Genomic DNA, 19,332 nt, shown 5'->3' on the forward strand with positions numbered 1-19,332 from the left:
GGGCGGGCCAGTGTGCAACTGCCGGTTTGTATATAGTGCCCTGGCACTGGGCTGGGTGGAGCGGGGCCGGCCCCACCATGCTATGCCCCATTGCCCCTGGCAGGCCCCTTGATCTGGGGACCGACCACCCCACACCCTGCTCCTTTGCCCCCATGGGGGCCCACAAATATGTTTGGCCCTGGACCCACAAAACGTTAATCCGGTCCTGGATTTAGTGTTGCACAGGATTGCTGGGTTCAGCAACTGCCTGCTCCAAAATCATAGAAGTCCAGCAGAAAGGCCATGATTGCCTTAAATCAGCACTGGATGGGGTCCCAGGTATTCCTCTTCAGCCATCTGTCTGTCTTATCTCCAGGTTTCTCTCTCTGGTGGGGGTGTGAATCCTCCGTCACACATCAGAAGACCAGAGTAAATGCCTGAGGTTTACATTTGGTAGTTCACCATCTGAATGAACACAGCATATTCTTTGGATCCATGGAATACAAATGCACAAGCTTCAAGTGTATAGTTTGCTAAGACTGGGCCAGAAACAAACCCCAAAATAGAGTTAATGCTGACTGCTGCTACCAGTGTGACAGAAAAAGACAGGGCAGAGTATGTTAAGCATGCAATATCTGAGGGTAAGTGTTGCAGGGAAGCAATACATTAGCCTTCCCCATCCACCCACATGGAATCCCAGTGACTCAGTGGAACTCCACAGAAGCACAATGGTCTATCCACACTCAGTTGCAGGATTGGGCAGAGGCTGATCCAGAGTCAATCAGAACAGAAAGACACTCTACCTTCACTAAGCTTTGGATCAAGCTTTTAGATGGGCTATGTTAGCATTGGACATGTCCTAAGTATGGCTCTGTCCTATACAACAGATTGTCACGTATGTGCACTAAAATTCATTAGAAATGTATGAACAGTTTATAAAAAGACAGTTTTCAGTCTAACATTTAAGTCTTCACTGGGTTCTTTTACAACCTCATGATTTATTTTTTTTTTTTAAACTACTTTAAGAAGCACAAGGAAGTTTTTCTTTAAAAAAGCATAAAATTTCTCTATGCTGCAACAGCTCAACTGGTTAATGCTCATGGGCCATATTGTCCACAGTGCCTTATGTGCCTGAGAATCATTCCTTTCCATTGCACAGAAGACAATGCAGTAGAAACGGAATACATAAAATTATCTGTGTGTGGCACTTGACTTTTAGATGTTAATATTTTTTCAAATCATTGGACTTGCACCATAGACTGATCTCTTGCTGACTATTAAGTCAAAGCAAACAATAAATCCCAAGCCACACAGAAAAACAAGAAAGTGCTTCCATGTTGAGCACTTTGATTAAAAATGAAAAGCAGCCAAATACCCCTACCCCAAATTTTGTACAAAAATGTTCTTTGGACTGGACCCCTTGGTTTGCTGAATGTCAGCGCAGAGAGACTTTTTACAGCCACAGTTATTCATTATTTTCCTTAAAACCTGATATAGCCGAGTGTTAGAATGTTGATTGTGTCCTAAGGAACACTTCAGAACACCAGCCCACCTTCTGTAGTAAAACCTATTTCCATTCTGCAGGGGAGAAAAAAGCATATGCTTTTCAATACAAGAATTGGATCACATATAAAATGCCAACTACACAGGAAAAATGAACAACAGTCCCAAGACATGTCTTGAAATGGCCAGTCGTGCTGAAAAACCACATCCAACGCATTCTGTTTGCAAGAATAAAAGCAGACTCTATTTTCAATGCAAAATCTCCACCTCCACCCCACCCCCAAAAAATTCAGTCTCAATCCTGAGATTTGGAAATGCAGATGGGCTGCACCCCTGGGGCTGTAGTGAAATGAGTGAATACTGTGAGCTATGCTGTGAGTCAGCTTAGTCTTCCTTTGGAATGGTTCAGCAAGGCACCACTGGTGTGCGGCACAGGCAGCATTGGTGTACAGTCAGTAGAGGGTATTTTACAAAGTTACCCATCTCAGAGCGTCCAAGCATGTTCCTGTTGTTGCTTAATTAAAGCCTATGTCTGTGTAAGGCCTGTTGTGGGCAGCTCACCTTGATTGCTCGATCCTTCAGCCCTCATATAGATCGTGCTGATCACAACATGTCTTCCATTTGGGCAGTTATACTTGGAAGTAAGCTCCACTTCTTGCCACAGCCTCTTCTTCTCCAACCGGAAGAGACCTGGGCCCTGATTTTGCAATGTGATCTGTGCATTCCGACTCTCTGCTCCCACACAGGTGCAGGGAGTCTGCCTGCAGAGATCTCATTGCAGGATTGGGGCCTTTAGAGCTTTAGCCTAGTAACCTGAGTCCCCTCCAGCATGACCTTAGCAGCTCTTCTCTAGACACTTCCCAGAATGCATCAGTACCTATGGAAGTAACATGCCCCCAAGTGGCTCAAGTGCTTCCTATGTTATGTACAGAAGATGATGTGCAACATGCACTGGTGTGCACCAAGCTGGGGATTCGTAAGCTTTCAAACAGTACATAAAGTATTAGCTCGTTACCAGCCATCAATGCACTCAGTTCCCCAGCCATATGAAGCACTCCTATTACTCTGAGTGGCTGCTCCCCCCGGCTGGCGAGAAGGTGAGCTCTCCCTATGCAGAGAGATCCCATTGCGACATGTCCTATAGGGGCTGAAATAAATACCTCTATTAACAATTGTCTAGGGAGCTAAAAGTTAATCATAAGAGCTACTTATAGAGAGACCTAGAGGCAACTGTGAATTACAAGATTATGATGTCCCTTTGCTGTTATCAGTAACATTACAAACCATGGGCCGATCACCCTTCCCAGGGCTCTGGTGGGGGAGGAACTCTCCCTGAGAAAAGTCCTTGCCAAATTCCTCCTGGCCCCATCCAGCTTCCATCTTGTTCTCCAGACTGAACCTCCACAGGATCTGGGGATACACTGCTACAGCGGTGGCTGCGACTGCCCTTTCTGTATGGGAGGGAGCAGATGTGCAGGTGGAAGGTCCCCTCTGTACAGAAAAAACAATGAGGGAAACTATTTTGGCAAGGAGCAGAGTGTGAGTGGCCTGGGACATCACCAGTGACCCAAAGAGGCCATTACAGCTTTGCTGCTGAAAGCTAATTTCTTTGAATGGGGTTGTGATGGCTGTCTGTCTGTCCATAAGGTGTGATAACTGAAAGGCAGGGACAAGGGGGGTAGCTCCCTTATGGACATCCAGCCAGCCAGTTAGCTGTAAAATCCCTCTTGGTGTCTGTTCTCTGCTTGCTTTACCTGTAAAGGGTTAACAAGCCCACAGGTAAAAGGAAAGGAGTGGGCACCTGACCAAAAGAGCCAATGGGAAGGTAGAACTTTTTAAAATTGGGAAAGAAACTTTCCCTTTGTCGGTTGTTCTCTGGGCTGCAGGGACACAGAGCAGCAATACTGTAAGCAGCTTTAAGCCAGGTTTGATTATAGATTATCAATTCATACCTCAAACCTACTTATCCAAAGCCTCAGATATGTAAGTAAAATTAGAGAATGTCTAAAAAGATGTGATTAGGGTTATTTTATTTCTTATTGGCTTGTGGATGCCTCTGTGCTAACCCCAGATGCTTTTGTTTGCTTGTAACCTTTAAGCTGAACCCCCAAGAAAGCTATTTTGGGTGCTTGATTTTTGGAATTGCTCTTTTAAAAACTAGAAAAAGCCGAAGTTCCAGATGTATTTTCTTTCTTTTTGTTTTTAATAAAATTTACCTTTTTTAAGAACAGGATTGGATTTTTGGTGTCCTAAGAAGTTTGTGCATATGCTGTTTGATTAGCTGGTGGCAACAGCTAATTTCCTTTGTTTTCTTTCTCAGCTGTTCCCCGGAGAGGGGTGTGTGAAAAGGCTTGAGGATACCCCACAGGGAGCAATTCCCAAGTGTGCCTTCCTGGATCCAAGGGAGTTTTTTTGCATTTGGGTGGTGGCAACATTTACCAAGACAAGGTCAGAGAAAAGCTGTAATCTTGGGAGTTTAATACAAGCCTGGAGAGTGGAAAGTATTAATTTTTAGAATCCTTGTGGGCCCCAACTTTCTGCACTCAGAGTGACACAGTGGGGATTCAGCCTTGACAGGGGCCATGGTCAAGTTAAATATTTAAAAAAAAAACCCAAGCCAACAACCTTCCTTCACCTGTATTTTTAATATCATCCTAGTTTAAATAATCTAATTGAATTTTAAAAATCTAATCTGGTTTTAACACCATCAAATTAATTACCTTCTTGCATTTCTGTCAGTTTGGACAAAGAAATCACCTTCCAGTTAGTTTCATTTTCAGGTTCTCTTGCACTAACACAATGATGTGGGCCTGGTTCGGATGCTCTGACCAGTGGTCAGATGCTCCAGTGTGATAAGTCCACTGTGCACCATGTAAACCAGTGCAAAGTGGACTAAGAGGATCGAGATAGCCTGTGGAACTCTCTGCTTGTGGAAAGCTGGCAAAGTCATCTCCATCGCCAAACTGCACCAATGGGACATCTCATTCTATTTAACATGAGCAAGATGATCTGGATCTGGCCCTTGGTTTGCAATACTGCAGAGGGTTATGTGTGGTTCAGAAAGGCCTTCCACTGGAATTTTTAATATAAATCTAGTTTGGTTTTAGGTTTTGTCTGACGCAGTTTGGGGGCAGATATGATCTGACAGGTTCCCTTCTTGGATAATATGGATCAATATTTTATCACTATTTTCCCTCCCACTACTACTCCCCTGCTCCCTTCTCTACCTGTCACTTTTCCTTCTTCTCTTTCTCCCACTTTCAGAATGGCCTCTCCTTTAACCATTACCAAATAGTGTCACTTGAAATGCAGTATTGTCACACAAATCTAAGACTCTTGAGATGCACAGCAGCTGGGAGACGTGGCACCTTTCCATATACAAGGGTTTCATATTAGGTTGAAGGAGCTATGAAGTAGCTACTTCAATAATAACAACTTCAGATTTCAAAATTTCCCTGAGGAATACCTCAGGATACCCCCTCATCCCCTAGGAGGAATCCTTAGAACCACTGTCAACCTGACATTTTTTTTAATTGACTACTACTTTTAAAATTGCCATTTCTGGTTGAACACCCTATATACAGTGAACCAGCGCCTCAGCTGGTGTAAATCAGTATCAAGGGAGCTGTGCTGATTTACAACAGCTGAGGCTGTGGCCAGTATATCCTAATTTTCTTTTTAAAATATCCCTTAAGTATCTTTAACTGGGGTGTTCTGCTCCCCCATTTCTTTCAGTCAGGGAGAAAGAAACTGACACTGCAAAGGAAACAATGAAATCAACTTTTGCAAAGTGCTGTCAAATGTAAACAAATGGGACTGCGGGGGAAGATAAATATTTCAACCTAGTTGTTTCCGTCAGTTATAGTAACCTCCTGTGTTACATGTATCTATAATAGGTACAATCTTTTCCAGGATAAATCTGCTTTTCAAGGTGTTGTTATCCCTTCAATAACCACTCCCCTTCCTATCTATTCTCTCCATTGGCCATAATCTTCTAGCTGTGCAGTTAGCACTTTAAAGTACTAGCTCTTCCCATCTATTAATCCACAAATGGGAAGCATCATTCTAGTGTCTATTCAACATGATTGGCTGAGATGGCTTAGCGACCACGGGTCAGCAACCTTTCAGAAGTAGGGTACCAAGTCTTCATTTATTTACTCACTCTAATTTAAGGTTTCGCGTGCCAGTAATACATTTTAACAGTTTTAGAAGGTCTCTTTCTATAAATCTATAATATATAACTAAACTACTGTTGTATATAAAGTAAATAAGGTTTTAAAAATGTTTAAGAAGCTTCATTTAAAATTAAATTAAAATGCAGAGCCCCCCCAGACTGGTGGCCAGGACCTGGGCAGTGTGAATGCCACTGAAAATCAGCTCATGTGCTGCCTTTGGCACGCGTGCCATAGGTTGCCTACCCCTGGCTTAGCCAGTTACGCCTGCACCATTGGGTCTCACTTTGAAAATTATAAAATCTTGCCAAGAGGTAAAAATAGATGTGACAGTGTCATGCTATTATAAAGTGAGCTCATTGTTCATTAATGGCTCCAGATCCCTGGCTTAGTAATAACTTGCCTCCTCTACACAAAGGCTTTGGCTGTCTTGGAAGCTGATTTCATTCATCACTATGGTTTGGTTTGGAAAGAACAGCCATTGTTCTCTATGGCTTTTACTGGATGGATGGGCAGGACCAAGTGGGAGATGCGGCTCCACAATCCACTCAGCTTGTCGGTGTCCATGTGGTTGTAGGAGCTGGGAGTGTTGGCATTGGTGAATTTGGCCCAGAGGAAATCACGAACTCTCTCCTCGACTTGCTGTAGGTGTATATTAGCCTCTAGCTTCTCTTCCTCCAGCAGGACTGTTAAGAGCAGTGCCACGTCTTTGAAGGCTGCGCTCTCATGGTCGCAGTACTTGTAAAAGATCAAGGTGGAGCCAGCAGGTAGCGACTCAAACCGGTGCACCACTGCGGCCCTCTTGCCCTCCTCAAAGCCGGTGCTCAGCTCATAATCTACCTCCAGTTTAGCTTTGTCGCTGTTGAGTGTGGCTTTACCAGCCCCGTCAACCTGGATCATACTGGCACGGAGTGAGGTGGAGTAGGCATCTGCAATACAGTTGCTCAGGCACTTCAAGGTTTCTTCACCTTCACGGGCAGCAGTAAAGATTAAAATAGCTGGCTCACTATGACTGGAAGTGTTGAGATGCCTCTGCAATAATTTTTGCCCTCTAACCCACAGGTAAGAGCTCTGGCCTGGAAAGCTGTCCTTCAGCTGGTTAAACCTAGACAAGAAGGCCTCCAAGGCTGGATTTTCTGGCACATAGTGGGGCTGGGAAGTATAGTAGCCATTGCAATATATGCTGAAACAAACCACAACTACCAGGAATCCCAGTGAAGCTGCAGGAAAGGCAAGACCTGTTAGAGAAGATTGAGGGGAAGGGACGAGAGAGAGAGTGAAAGAGTCTGACATGAGTACAGTGGCATGCTGGAGGCTAGCATAGAGATATGATTGTCTTCATCCACCTCCCAGATCCCAGCATCTACTTTCTAGAAATGATAGGCTCACCACATCAACCTAGTGATGGCCCTGAAAATGTTTAATGTAGCACTGAAAAAGAACCCTCTTCCTTGAGGTTAGGGGACTTGCTCGGCCACTGAGCAGAGGGCTCTACAAACCCACAGACTGAGCTATGGCCCGCAGCTTTGGAACCATGGCATGAGATCCTACACTTTCCCTTGGGAAACTTCAATCCTTTGTGTGATTTATTGCCTTTCCCCCTAGAATTTAATGCACCAAATCCCAATCCGACAGCACTTTTTCACAGCTATTTACTAATCCAGTTTTGTAGGCCATCAGTTTAGGGCACTCAGTGGCGTGGTGGAGCTGCTGGGTGCTCAGGCTTCCAAAATCCAGTCTGCTTGCTATCTAAGGTACTTATATGGTCCCTAGTGCTGTAGTGTCTGAGTGCCTCACCATCTTCAGTGGGCCTATCCTTAACAGCCCTCGGAGGTAGGGATGTATTACTCCTGTTTTATGGATGGGAAACCAAGGCACAGAGATAGCAAGGCCCAGATCCGTATGGGTATTTAGGCCCCTCACTCTCATTGATTTAAATGGGAGTGAAGTATCAGAGGGGTAGCCGTGTTAATCTGGATCTGTTAAAGTGGCAAAGAGTTCTTTGGCACCTTATAAACTAACAAACATATTGGAGCACGAGCTTTCGTGGGTGAATACCCACTTCATCGGATGCATGTCGAAGTGGGTATTCACCCACAAAAGCTCATGCTCCAGTATGTTTGTTAATTCAAATGGGAGTGAGGTGCCTAAATATCTTACCAGATCTGGGGCTAAGGGCCAGATTGTTAACTATATTTATTTAGACATTGCTGTGCTCAGCATTGCAATGCCTAACTGACTTGGAAGCCTAAATCTCATTTTCAAAGGGATTGGGGTATTTGGAATCCTAAAAGCCATTGGCTTTCAATGGGATTTTGGCCCCCCCACAAGTGCCTAAATCCCTTTTGCAAACGAGATTTAGCCTCCTCACTCAGTTAGGCGGCACAAAGCTGAGTGCAGCAACACCTAAATACCTTTAAAACTCTGGGCCTTAGAGAATTGCCCAAGATCCCATACATGCCAAACAGAGGATTGAATCCTGGTCTCCTAAGTCCCAGACTAGCCACCTAGCCACTGGACCAGCCTCAGCCTTTTAGCTCAAATCTTAAATAAAGATTTAGCAGCTTAACTTTAGTCAACGTTTCTTAAAATCTTTGCCACTATTGCCGAGTACAAGTGCCTTGTTGGTATTTATTTTAAAGAGACAGTGGCCACCTCACGATGTCCGTGCAGGGAGGAGGGGACAAGTTACTTGGAGGGCCCTGTCATTGTTGCCAAGGCATGGTGCTGTGGGGTTGGGCTATGGGGAAGGAAGCATACCTTCCTGCACAGCGAGCAGGCGTGTCCCTGCACACCTTTCCATGCCCTGGGAACTTTAGGGAAACCCCATGTATTATGGGACTGAGCCAGACGCACCTTCGTTATGGATGAGAGCTACTTTCCATTTCAAACCCACTTCTCTAAAATCCCCAGTAAACTAAATTTGCAGCAGTTTTTGCAAATCCCGGGCAAAAGGGTTAATCCATCTCCGCAAGAGCCTCCTGTCAACACAGGGGGTTAGGCTAGTATAACCATATCGCTCAAGGGTGTGGATTTTTCACATCACTGAGTGATGTAGCTATACCGATGTCAGTTTGTAGTACAAACCTGGCCTGAGAGGCTTGAGTGAAAGGGCTGAATGTGTTTCGTTATCTGATCCTGGTTGCTGACTGTTTCCAAGGGAACTGTGAACAATGAAACGCACAAAGAAACCTTCCCGTTCTCACCATTGCCTAAAAAGGACTTCTCCTTCTCTGGCGTTGCTTCCTGCCTGGTCTCTGTCTCTTGTGGATGGGCTTCAGCCTCTGACTTCCCCGCTGTGGGTCAGATATTTAAAAAAAGGGGAGATGAAGTTTGCCACTCACTAGTAAAAGCAAAAATCAGTCTAATCACACTACTAAAAATAAAGTCTGCATCCATAGAACACAAGACAAATCTGTGAGACTGCTTTCAGTTGCAGACACCTCTGCTTTGGGAAGCTGTCATCACCCTGCAAAGAATGGAAAGAAACATGCAGCTCTTTAAAGCCTCTCACAATTTCCCTTCTTCCCGAGCTGGAGAGAGCCACTCAGTGAGAATGAGCCAGCTGGGATCTGTGCTGAGCTGGAGATAGCTTCATCCCTGCTCAGCTCTTTAGAAATTGCAGCTTGCCCCTGGGTCAGCTCAGCCTCCAAATTTTGGGTAGGGCAAGGATCTTTATAAGATGCTCCACCAGCAAGAATCAGTGGGGATGGGGCAGAGAGGCTGATGAGGGTTGTTTCTTACGCAGCTAAGGTCTCTGCAATAGCTGCAAAGCTGGGTGAAATGTCCTACAAACAGAAGCTGCCCTCGCTTGTGATTAAATGCTTAAAGTGCGGTTCTGCTCTGAAAAGTGTCTGTGTACAAACTGAACCTTCTCAGAATAGCTCTGCTCTCTGTCTGTGCTCAGTCAGACTTCCTGAGTTTAGTGACAAAAGCACATTCTTGCTGCTCATTACTTCGGAACCAGCGCAACCCAGAGAGAGTGAGCTAGAGCAGCAGTTCTCAGCCAGGGGCCTGAGGCCTCCTGGGTGGCCTCGAGCAGGTCTCAGGGGGTCCACCAAGCAGGGCCGGCATTAGACTCACTAAAGCCCAGGGCAGAAAGCCGAAGCCCTGCCGCCCCGAGCCCTGCCACCTGGGGCTGAAGCCAAAGCATGAGCAACTTAGGGGTTTCAATGAAACAAAACTATTCATGAACAAAGCCCCTGGTTGTTGCGAAGACTTTCAACTTTTTGTTGGAAAAAACAAACCTGCAAAAACCAAAAAAGCTTTCGTTTTATGATTAAAAGTCTAAATTTTCCACAGAACAGAAACTCATTTGCTGACTAGCTGTAGAAGCAACCATGTTGACTCTGAGGCCAGAATGAGTTTGCAGTGCTGGCAATCTGGGAAAACATCTTCCTACTTGTAAACCCAGCATAGGTGATCTGAAATCCTTGACTGAGACACAAAACCCTCAATGCCATTCTTACAAAGCCCCTTTTCCAAGATTAACCACACATTAAGTTGAAGGTAAGGGATCTGCAGAGACCTTAAACATGGCAGCACTTTGTCATGCAAACTACTGTTGACTCACCTTCAGTCAAGTGTCTCTTCCTTGCTGTGTCTTGGGGTCTTTCTCCCTCCTTGTTTGAGATACTCTCTTTCACTGGTTCCAGGAAGTCTGCAGATGGAAGTGTGGTTTCTTGGATTATGGTATCTTGTGGCTCTCCTCTGGGGGTAGGTACACTGTTCTCCTCTTCTTTTGGGGGTTCCCTTATGATTTTCTCTTCCAGAGCAACTGGCCCTGAATGTGTTTTCCTTTCACCTAAGGAAGATACCATGTCTTTGTCCAGAGAATAGTCTGGTAAACTCATTGTGTTAAGGTTCAGAAGGCCTGGGGACTCCTCAGTGTTTGTTCTCAGAGAAATTCCATCAGAACTCACTGGTCTTCCCTCTGAGGAATCCTCTTCATTTACTGCAGAGGGGCTTCCAGACACACTGTTTGTCTCTTGGGGACCTAGTGTTTCTATTTCTGGGGAGATTTTCAGTTGGACAGAACCAGAATCTTCAATCATCTTTTCTTGGTGGGTCCTCAATACATTTTCACCTTCTTGGACCTGGGGAGTCCTCTCCTCCTCTCTTCTCACCAATTCTTGGGCCGGGTAGGCTGTGGGATCAAAAAGTCAAATACTGTTTATTTTCTTTAATATAATGGTCAAGAATACTGAGTTGCTGACTAGTTTTCTATAAACTCCCACCAAAACTCCTAGTCCTATACGCTCCAAAACTGACACACAACAAGAATGGAGAGGAGATTCCCATGACTCCTCACCACCAATGAACTACACTGGACCATCTTCATAGAGGTCTCAACCTGGCCTCTAAATTTGTGCCTGCCACTCTGCAAATACAATCATTTGTTCACGCTAATGGTCCTGCAAAGATTGGATCCTGGCTATTTTAGAGATTTACTCCTCTTTCTGTAATATGCACCCAGCTGTCAAGACCAGCTGGGACATATAAATGGTCACCGAGAGTCTTAGGTGCAAGTCCTTTGACTCTGTAAATATAGTATAGTCCATCAAATTGCAGAATATGTCATAAGGCCTAACTATGTATCTGGGGTTTCCCTAGTTGATATGTCAAGGAGAAGAGGATGTAGATTATGTTTTGTAGTTTGGGGAGTTTCTGCTAGTGGTGTTGACATGGTAGCAGATTGATCTGAGTGAATTCAAAACATTTCTTTGCAACTACTGTACATAAAAAATGTAACTTGCTTCTGCTATATTTCTGATCTTTTTTCATTGACTTTCTGTGATTGTTCTACCAAAGAATTTAGGTTTGTTTGCAGAAACAGAAATGTAAAGCAAATATTAGAGAATATTTGTGCAAAGGAAGTTTTGAACTCATAAATATGAGTATCTGTGCCAGGAACTTTAATCTTAGACTTCCAATCAGGGAACAAACAACAGATATAAGAGAGCTATAGGATCTAGCAAAACCAACCTACATGGTTCAGATTTCAAATACTGAATATTTGGAACAACCTGCTCACAAAAAATCTACAGCTCAAGAACTATTATCATATGGAAATTATTCAGCAAATAATTTTGAATACAAAATAAATCTGACAAAAACGTAAGATGCTCTCAGACAATTCAAGAACAGTGAAACAAATATATATTTGAATACAATCTTTACTATGAATTACCCACTGAATTCTTTTAGCACCGGTGTGGATTAGGTAAAGTGAACTTATGTGTTCAAGAGTTCTCTGGGGATAAGGGGGACTGTAATTTATCTATTTTACACTAGCACAGTGGTTCTCAAACTTATTTGATCACGCCCTCTTCATTGTGTCTGTAGTAGTGTATGCCCTGCACCACACCACTACATATACCGATAAAAAACAATCGACTTGCAACTCTCACTAAATCTGAAAAACAGTAAGGCACTGATTCAAACAGAGCCAACAGACAATTGTAATGAGTAAAAGCAACACTGAAATTGTGGTTGATGCTTACAATTAAAGGTGCACCCAGTGTCATAGCAAACAGATTAACATACAAATGGCAATGACTCTGTATAATGCTATTCATTCTTACCAGAAATCTGTCAAAATGCACATTGGGGACCTGAGGACCTGATATGTTTGGAGGAATCAGCTTTGCTAGTTATTCATTGCTGTGGGTAAAATGTGCACATTTTTTCCCCCTAAAACTTCTCACACCCAATTTGAGAACCTCTGTACTAGAAAACAGAAGTACGCAGTATACATAGAAACAAAAATAAATTGTCCTGTTAGGCTTCTGAATACCCAAGTTGTGCACAGGTAATTGCTCTGAGGATCATTCTGGTTTACATATGCAAAATCTGGGGCCAGCAAGCTGGAGGCCATGTGTTGAACAGTTGGTCTATGATGTGACCAGCTATAATTTCCTGATCTCTGGGTTCTGTGGAATTTGGATCTCAGAACTGATCCAATTCTTCTTTGTATGGAAAACATGTCCCCCACAGGGGTTCTGGAACAATTTTATAGTGGGGGTACTGAGAGCCATTGAACCAAACTGTAAACCCTGTATATAATGAAAATCACTTCAAGCCAGGGGGTGCAGCAGCAACATCCCCAGCACTCACTTCTCAAACATAACCATATTCATGTTCTTAGGGAAACTGGGAACTTTAAATTCAGCTCTGCTTCCATTAGTTAGTTCATCTGCAATAAAAGCTACTTTGTTAATTGCCCCAAATGTTGGCCTGTGGGACCTCTGCCCACCCCTGCTTGAAGCTTAATTATTTCAGAGGTCAGAAGGAGGGATAGCTCACTGGTTTGAGCATTGGCATGCTAGACCAGGGTTGTGAGGTCAGTCCTTGAGGTGACCACATAGGGATTTGGGGTAAAACATCTGTCTGGGGATTGGTCCTGCTTCAAGCAGGGGGCTGGACTAGATGACTTCCTGAGGTCCCTTCCAACCCTGAGATTCTATGAAAGAAATTCCCCTCTATCCTCTACAGCAGAGAACAATTAGGTAACTGTACTGTGTTGAGGTGCAGGGTGGAAAAGGCTCTCTTGGTCTGAAGCACTGGTCACTGTCATGGATAGAACCCTGGACCTAGGATAGGTATCTATGGCCTTGTCAACACAGGGATGGCTTGTTCTCACAGGACTCTGAAATTCAAACCGCTAGCTTTGCTTTAAGTATGAGAGTGGCTGTCAGGGGCTTCCTTTTATTGAACAGGAAATACAGAAATAAAACAGGCTTTTTCCTTTCCAGGTTTTAGTTTCATTGAGGAGATTTTCTCTTCCAGTGTGTCTGAAAATGCAGTAGCTAGGGACTATAGCACTGGAGACATGCATGGAACTCCCTTAAGACTCAGCTTTTCAAAGAGAACTTTGTTTAAACACAGATGCCCCAGCACGCGCGCACACACACCGGAATCCAGCCCATCTCTGCAAGCATTCACCCACTGCAAGCCCCACCCTATTCTTAAAGGACCAGCTCCTATTTCTCTTATTATATAACTAGTAATAATGACAAATACAACAGTACACAAATATTGAAAATTATTATTACATATTAACCTATTTCTAAAACATCTATTCCAGGGGCCTCACATTCACACCAGACTTACTCCAGTGAGGATCCTGGTCTCCGTTTTCTGCCATTCTCTTGATCGTTTGGTGTTTTGGTTTCTTGACTTGATTGTTACACTTCCTGATTAGTCATACAGATACCTGCTATCTTCTTTCTGGTCCGAATAGTTTGATTAGTCTCAAGCAGCTCATGGAGACCATCCCCTGAGACAACTAAATACAAAGAATAAAGCAATGACTCATACTGGGAAGCTTTAGACCTTCCCCACCACCACCAAAGCCATTAATAAAGCTGTTTGGAGCTGTGTGAGCTTGTTACCTTTGTGATGGAATATACCAAGATGCACCTCAGATAATCAGTGACATCTGAACACTTCAGGCCTAGTGCTGTTAACAAGCAGCAAATATGACTGTAAAGGTGTTCACCTGGGTCTATATGGGTGATATTCAATTATGTTAAGATAATTTGACTGGAAAAAAAAAAACACTTTTGCCCACGTATACAGAGCCCATATAGACCAGGCCTAAGCCCTTATATCTGAATCCCATTGGTGGGGCGGTGATTTGGGAAATCACACTGTACCTGTCGGTGCTGTCCCTGTGGTCAGAGGACTTCAATCTCCAGGGCAGTCGCACCAGCAATTTAATCCACTCATTTAAAATATGTTTGAATCAAACTGCCACACACAGAATATAAATGCTAGGGGGTGGGAGGGAGGGTGTTTTTTTTTTCTTTTTTTTTAGGTGAAGATATATTTACCATTGAAATAAACTGACATTGGAGGCCAGGGCATAGGCAGTTGTGAGCCAGATCTAATGCTGCTGCAGCCAGCGTGAATGCTGGATACAAACCCCAGGAAAGGCACCGCACCAACAAGTCCAGGGCTGTTCTCCCTACGTCTCACGAGGCTTGGAACAGCCAAGCACGAAAGGAAAAGGAAAGAGGAGGAATGCCTCTCAACCTGCTAAGGTGTAAGAATGTGAGCCTGGCTTTTGAACAGTCACAAAGGCCCTAAGTGAGGGAAGGACACAAATAACACAGAAGAGCGATGTGGGATTCCATTTCTTCACGTAATAATGTTTTCTGTCGTTTCAGTTTCAAGGTGATGCATTTTGTAATGCCAATCATGTATAGTCAACACTAGTGAGCAATGTATCCTGTTTTCAGACTTGACTAAGAGGAATGAGTAAGTACATGGGCAATTGAAAAAAGAAACTTTCCCTGATGGCAACTGGCTTGCATACAAGATTTCTGCTTAGTACAGGATCTATATGCACAGGACCAGTAGTCTGTGCCCTCTGTCCCTAATACAGAGTCTAATAAGAGACTTCCCCACACCAGATGGCCTACCGTCTCTATTGTCATGCCCTCTAACTGAAGGCAATACCATATCTGGAGTTAAACAAACAAAACTGGTCCCTATGGAGGCAAGTGGTCAGATTTACAGCTCACCCCCCAGGAATTTCTGCACTCTGCCGCCCACTCCAACCCACCAGCTTTTGATTCCTCCTTTGTGTTACTTAGAAAGAGCATGAAGCGAGAAATTAAAAGTACAGTAACTCCAAGAGTTGAACACTTACTTGTGTGGATTGCAGCAGCTGTTCTTAGCGGGGATTTCTTAGCAGAGGGGTTGTTACAGGCGGATCCAAACTGCTCCCTAACACAAATGTCCCAAGGGCCCTTCAGTTTCGATGTTAGAGGGAAAACAGATCCTCTCAAATACACACACCCATAAACTCTTAATCCTTCCACTGTCAACGTGACAGTGAACTTTGCACCCATTCAAGGTGCCATAGTGTGGAATGCTGGGATATGTAGTTCTGCCCCCACTCTTTGACTACAGCCACGTTTCTTTGAATGAATAGTCTCTAGTTGTAGATCAGTCAGTGGCTTTGTTCTGATTAGAAACGTGTATTTTCAGGAAATAACTCATCTGTTTGGACTTATTTACAGAATTCTACAATTGTGCAGAGCATTCTTCAAACAGACTATCTCAAACCAGTTTAGATGTTAAATAATAGAATTAAATTTATTGCAGCAGCAACAGCAGCATGGCAAATTCCAAAGGGACCTAGCCTCCTTGCAGCTCAAGTGGATCTTGAGATCAGATGAATCTCTAGCTCAGTCCTTAAGTTGGTCTGGCTGGATGTTCAGTCTATGCCTATCATTCATGACCTTATCGCACCACTGAATTGCCACCAAGCAGCCTCCAGATAATCCTCCAGATTATAGCCAGCTCAGTATTAACCTGTCTCTATGGGACACTGAGCAGGTGTCAACTGTTAAATACTTAAGAAGCATCTGTGCTTCAGCAGTGCTGAAGGATGCTCAAAAGATGTAGATGCTTGTATAGCAGGAGGTACTGCCATAGTTCAAGCCCTTCAGTGATCTCTGTGGGGACGTCATGACATTAAGCTTGCTATGCAGCTGCAGATCTATAGAACCCTGGTTACACCAACTTTGTTGTACAGCAGTGAAATGTGGACATTGAGGAAGGCTGAAGAGAGTGGATTGATGTTTTTGATTCTTCATCAGCTGCTCCATATTAAGAAGCAGAACAAGATCAGCAGTGAGGATATTAACTGAACCAAGCAACTGTTTCTGTCAGCCCTGGTGACTTTCTTGATACAGATCTATTATTAGGATGGAAGACCAATTAACAGAATTACAACAGAGGGAGAAATTATAAAGAGGCATAAGGCAAGGGAGAAAAGAGGCAATTTATGTAAGTAAAAAAAAAAAATAAGCAAAGATACTAAGACATCACACTCTGGGCCATGTGTCTATGGAGTCAGTTCCTGTGAGCTGAAAAACGAAACTAGAACTGGCCAGTGGGGGATTAGGAAGGGAGTGGTGTGCAGAGTGATGGAGCTGGAAAATCACTGATCAGTCAGTATCTACAGCACTGGCAATGTAATATAGAAAGTGGGAAAGAAAAATCAGGGAAGCCAAGATTTATTGTTTTATTTTCTGGAACCCAAAACATCCCCATTTAGAAAATTAAAGTGTCCAGCCCTTTTCCCGGTGGCCTTCCTTGCATAGGGTCACTTCATTAAGCCAGCCTTGTAGAATACCAGGCTCCAGACTGGAGCAGGTGCAAAAAGGCTCACTTCAGTGTTAAAGATGGGACTGTTCAAATGTTACTATCATGCTAGGCAGCTTAAGAAGCAAAACTAAGCTGGAGTCAAGGGCCTTTTGTTTTTATCCCCTTCACTGATCTTTTAACAAATTTTCAAAGCAGCTTCATCTATTTAGTCATACCAAGGAATACACTCACAGAGGGCGTTATTTAGAAACTGGTTTGAAAATGCTCTCCTATATATGAGAGCAGCTTGCTTCTTGGATATGCTTCCATTCACCTCTGGATGCACTGACAGGGCTGACCGTAAGAATGAGCTATTGCATGGATAACCAGTGGTTTAAGGGCTCCTCAACTCCTTCTAGCAAAAGGAGAGGAGAAAGAAAAAGCCAAAGCCTGAAACCCACTCTCTTGGAACTTGGAGCCTCACAAAATGGAAAGGAATAGCACAGGCTGAGATGCACTGAAGGAGAATCTATTCTGTTTGTGTTCTTATAAATCTGGCACATGGTTCACAGAGATATAAAACATGTCCTTCTGGGTCATGTGGCATAATCTTTTCCTTAATCCACATTTCACAAACAAAACATATTTGCCACTCTCATAAATTAATAGATTTTAAGGCCATGCATTTTCCCATTATATGAGGTATTAATTTTCAAATGATATCTCACAAGGCATATTTTGTACAAAGATTATTACAGTAGAGTGTAGGGTGTGATACAGGAATACATTCGGTCACACAAGCTTGAAAACATAAAGCTAAACAGTTTTTGAGTTACAGGTGATTATAAACTACTCTGATTGGAAATGTTGACTTTGTCTAATTTTCTTTGTCTCCATCTAGCAAAATTATAACTTGTCACAATCCTGTTGTGCTTTGATAGGTGTATATATATTGTCACTTAGCAACATTAACTTTTTTTTAAACTAAGGTTTTTGGGTTTTTTAGAAATATACCAAGTTAAAGAAGGTCAACAAATCAGTTTGTAGCACAGTAGTCCACTAGATTACGCAGAGCATATCTTGAAGTGCTGCTTTCATTTCAGTCAGTAACCCACATAATTTAATTCTTGTAAAGCCCTTTGAGACCTTCGGATGAGGTGACATATAAAGGTTTTACCTGCACATTTACCAGATGAATCTATGAAAGATTATAATTAATTTACTAGATCTCTTTCTGCATAGTTCTTGGACTTTAAAACCTCAAGATTAGATGATTATCTCTGTTACATCCTTTTGTGTTACTTAATAAAACAATGCTCAAATTCTTTGTTCTCCTATTCCATTTTAGAAAACTGACAGTTCATACATCTATTCCTGGCACAAAAGAAGGCATGCATAATTTACATAACAAAATTTCACTTGCTTCTAAACATAAATTGAACTTCTAGAGCACACTTGTACAACATTATTTAACACTTCTTTTTTCTTTAATAAACATCCGACTTGAGAGATAGAGAGGCTAGGAAATGAGGAAAGCTGTCATCCCACATTCTTGCTTAGGAAGTGCTCATAGCATATCTGTGTCTCCCCCAACACAATTTATAACCTTGCAGTACAAAAAAAGGCATCTTCCTGACTGTTATATATATTCTAAATAAGATGGACTTTGCTGAAGAAATCGTAGGAAGGAAATGCTCCCTTTCCCCTACCCATCCCCTTTCAGTAAAATGTAAACCCCTTAGGACCTCTTCATTTTGCAGTTAAATTTGCCTTTCCTAAATCGTGTTTACAGATATTCTTTGCTCAAATCCATATGAGCAAAATAAACCTAATAATGATCTTGAATTTATATCACAGCTTGTATCCAGAAGATCCCAGTTAACTTTATATGCTGTATTAGCAAAATCCTCTGGAGGTGACACATGCGTATGGTTAAAAATGGTATTTAAAAAAAATCAAACTTCCATACTGTATGTTATAGGAATACTACTACTTTATGTTATTAGTTTTTAATCTGAGCATCTCATAGCACTTTTACATATATTAGTGAATTGCAATTGTAACAACCCTCTGAGGTAGGTATTTTATTAGTCCCATTTTATAGCAAAACTTAAGTACAGAGTCATTAAGCCCCAATCCAGCAAATGCTAACGTTTGGGAGCAACTTTATACAATGTGCAGTTCCAGTGACTTCAAGGGGTTACTCATGGGAATCAGGCTTAGCGTGTGTAGCAGCTTGTCCAAGAACAGGCAAGAAAGCCAAGAAAAGAACTCTGCACTCCAAGCCCAAGTCCACCTCATTGCCTTCATGGCATACTTGTGTGGGTCAAGCTTTTGCATTGCTCTCAACAGGAGCAATACAAGGCCCAATCAGCGTCACTTTTGTTGCTACTTCCTTTCACAAGCCATTCCCTCTGTCTCTCCCCTCCCGACGTTTGTTTAAAACAAGCAAAGAATCCTGTGGCACCTTATAGACTAACAGACGTTTTGGAGCATGAGCTTTCGTGGGTGAATACCCACTTCCTCAGATGCATGTTTAAAACAAGTCACCCGGGGACTGACTGAGGAGCTTCCCAGA

The 19,332-nt window shown here is 43.0% G+C and overlaps 1 protein-coding gene across 2 annotated transcripts; it reads right to left on the reverse strand.

Annotated features, from left to right (window-relative positions):
• Nucleotides 1-409: 409 nt before the first annotated feature.
• Nucleotides 410-15,499, reverse strand: LOC115656302 (torsin-1A-interacting protein 2-like). 2 transcript variants are annotated; one of them, XR_004001622.1, is made up of 6 exons: nucleotides 15,310-15,499; nucleotides 13,767-13,941; nucleotides 10,228-10,800; nucleotides 8,861-8,950; nucleotides 6,058-6,892; nucleotides 410-2,973 (listed from the first exon to the last, which is right to left on the reverse strand). XR_004001622.1 is itself a non-coding variant. In XM_030572840.1 (5 exons), exons 2-5 carry the CDS (start codon nucleotides 13,798-13,800, stop codon nucleotides 6,108-6,110), a joined length of 1,482 nt encoding a protein of 493 aa, XP_030428700.1. In that variant the 5' UTR covers nucleotides 13,801-13,941; nucleotides 15,310-15,499; the 3' UTR covers nucleotides 5,836-6,107. The 2 variants fall into 2 exon arrangements, 1 of the variants encoding a protein (XP_030428700.1); XM_030572840.1 differs by lacking the exon at nucleotides 410-2,973 and having other exon boundaries at nucleotides 5,836-6,892.
• Nucleotides 15,500-19,332: the final 3,833 nt, after the last annotated feature.

This window comes from Gopherus evgoodei, chromosome 8 (genome assembly GCF_007399415.2).
Source record: "Gopherus evgoodei ecotype Sinaloan lineage chromosome 8, rGopEvg1_v1.p, whole genome shotgun sequence".
Taxonomy (NCBI): Eukaryota; Metazoa; Chordata; order Testudines; family Testudinidae; genus Gopherus; species Gopherus evgoodei.

Excerpts from the sequence above, each read along its gene's own strand:
- LOC115656302 (XM_030572840.1), bottom strand. The coding sequence starts at position 13,800 with ATGGCAGAAAACGGAGACCAGGATCCTCACTGGA. Across the intron at positions 10,801-13,766 it reads AGACCAGGATCCTCACTGGA|CCTACCCGGCCCAAGAATTG; the intron begins GTAAGTCTGGTG and ends TTGATCCCACAG. Across the intron at positions 6,893-8,860 it reads GAAGTCCTTTTTAGGCAATG|GTCTTGCCTTTCCTGCAGCT; the intron begins GTGAGAACGGGA and ends CTTCTCTAACAG.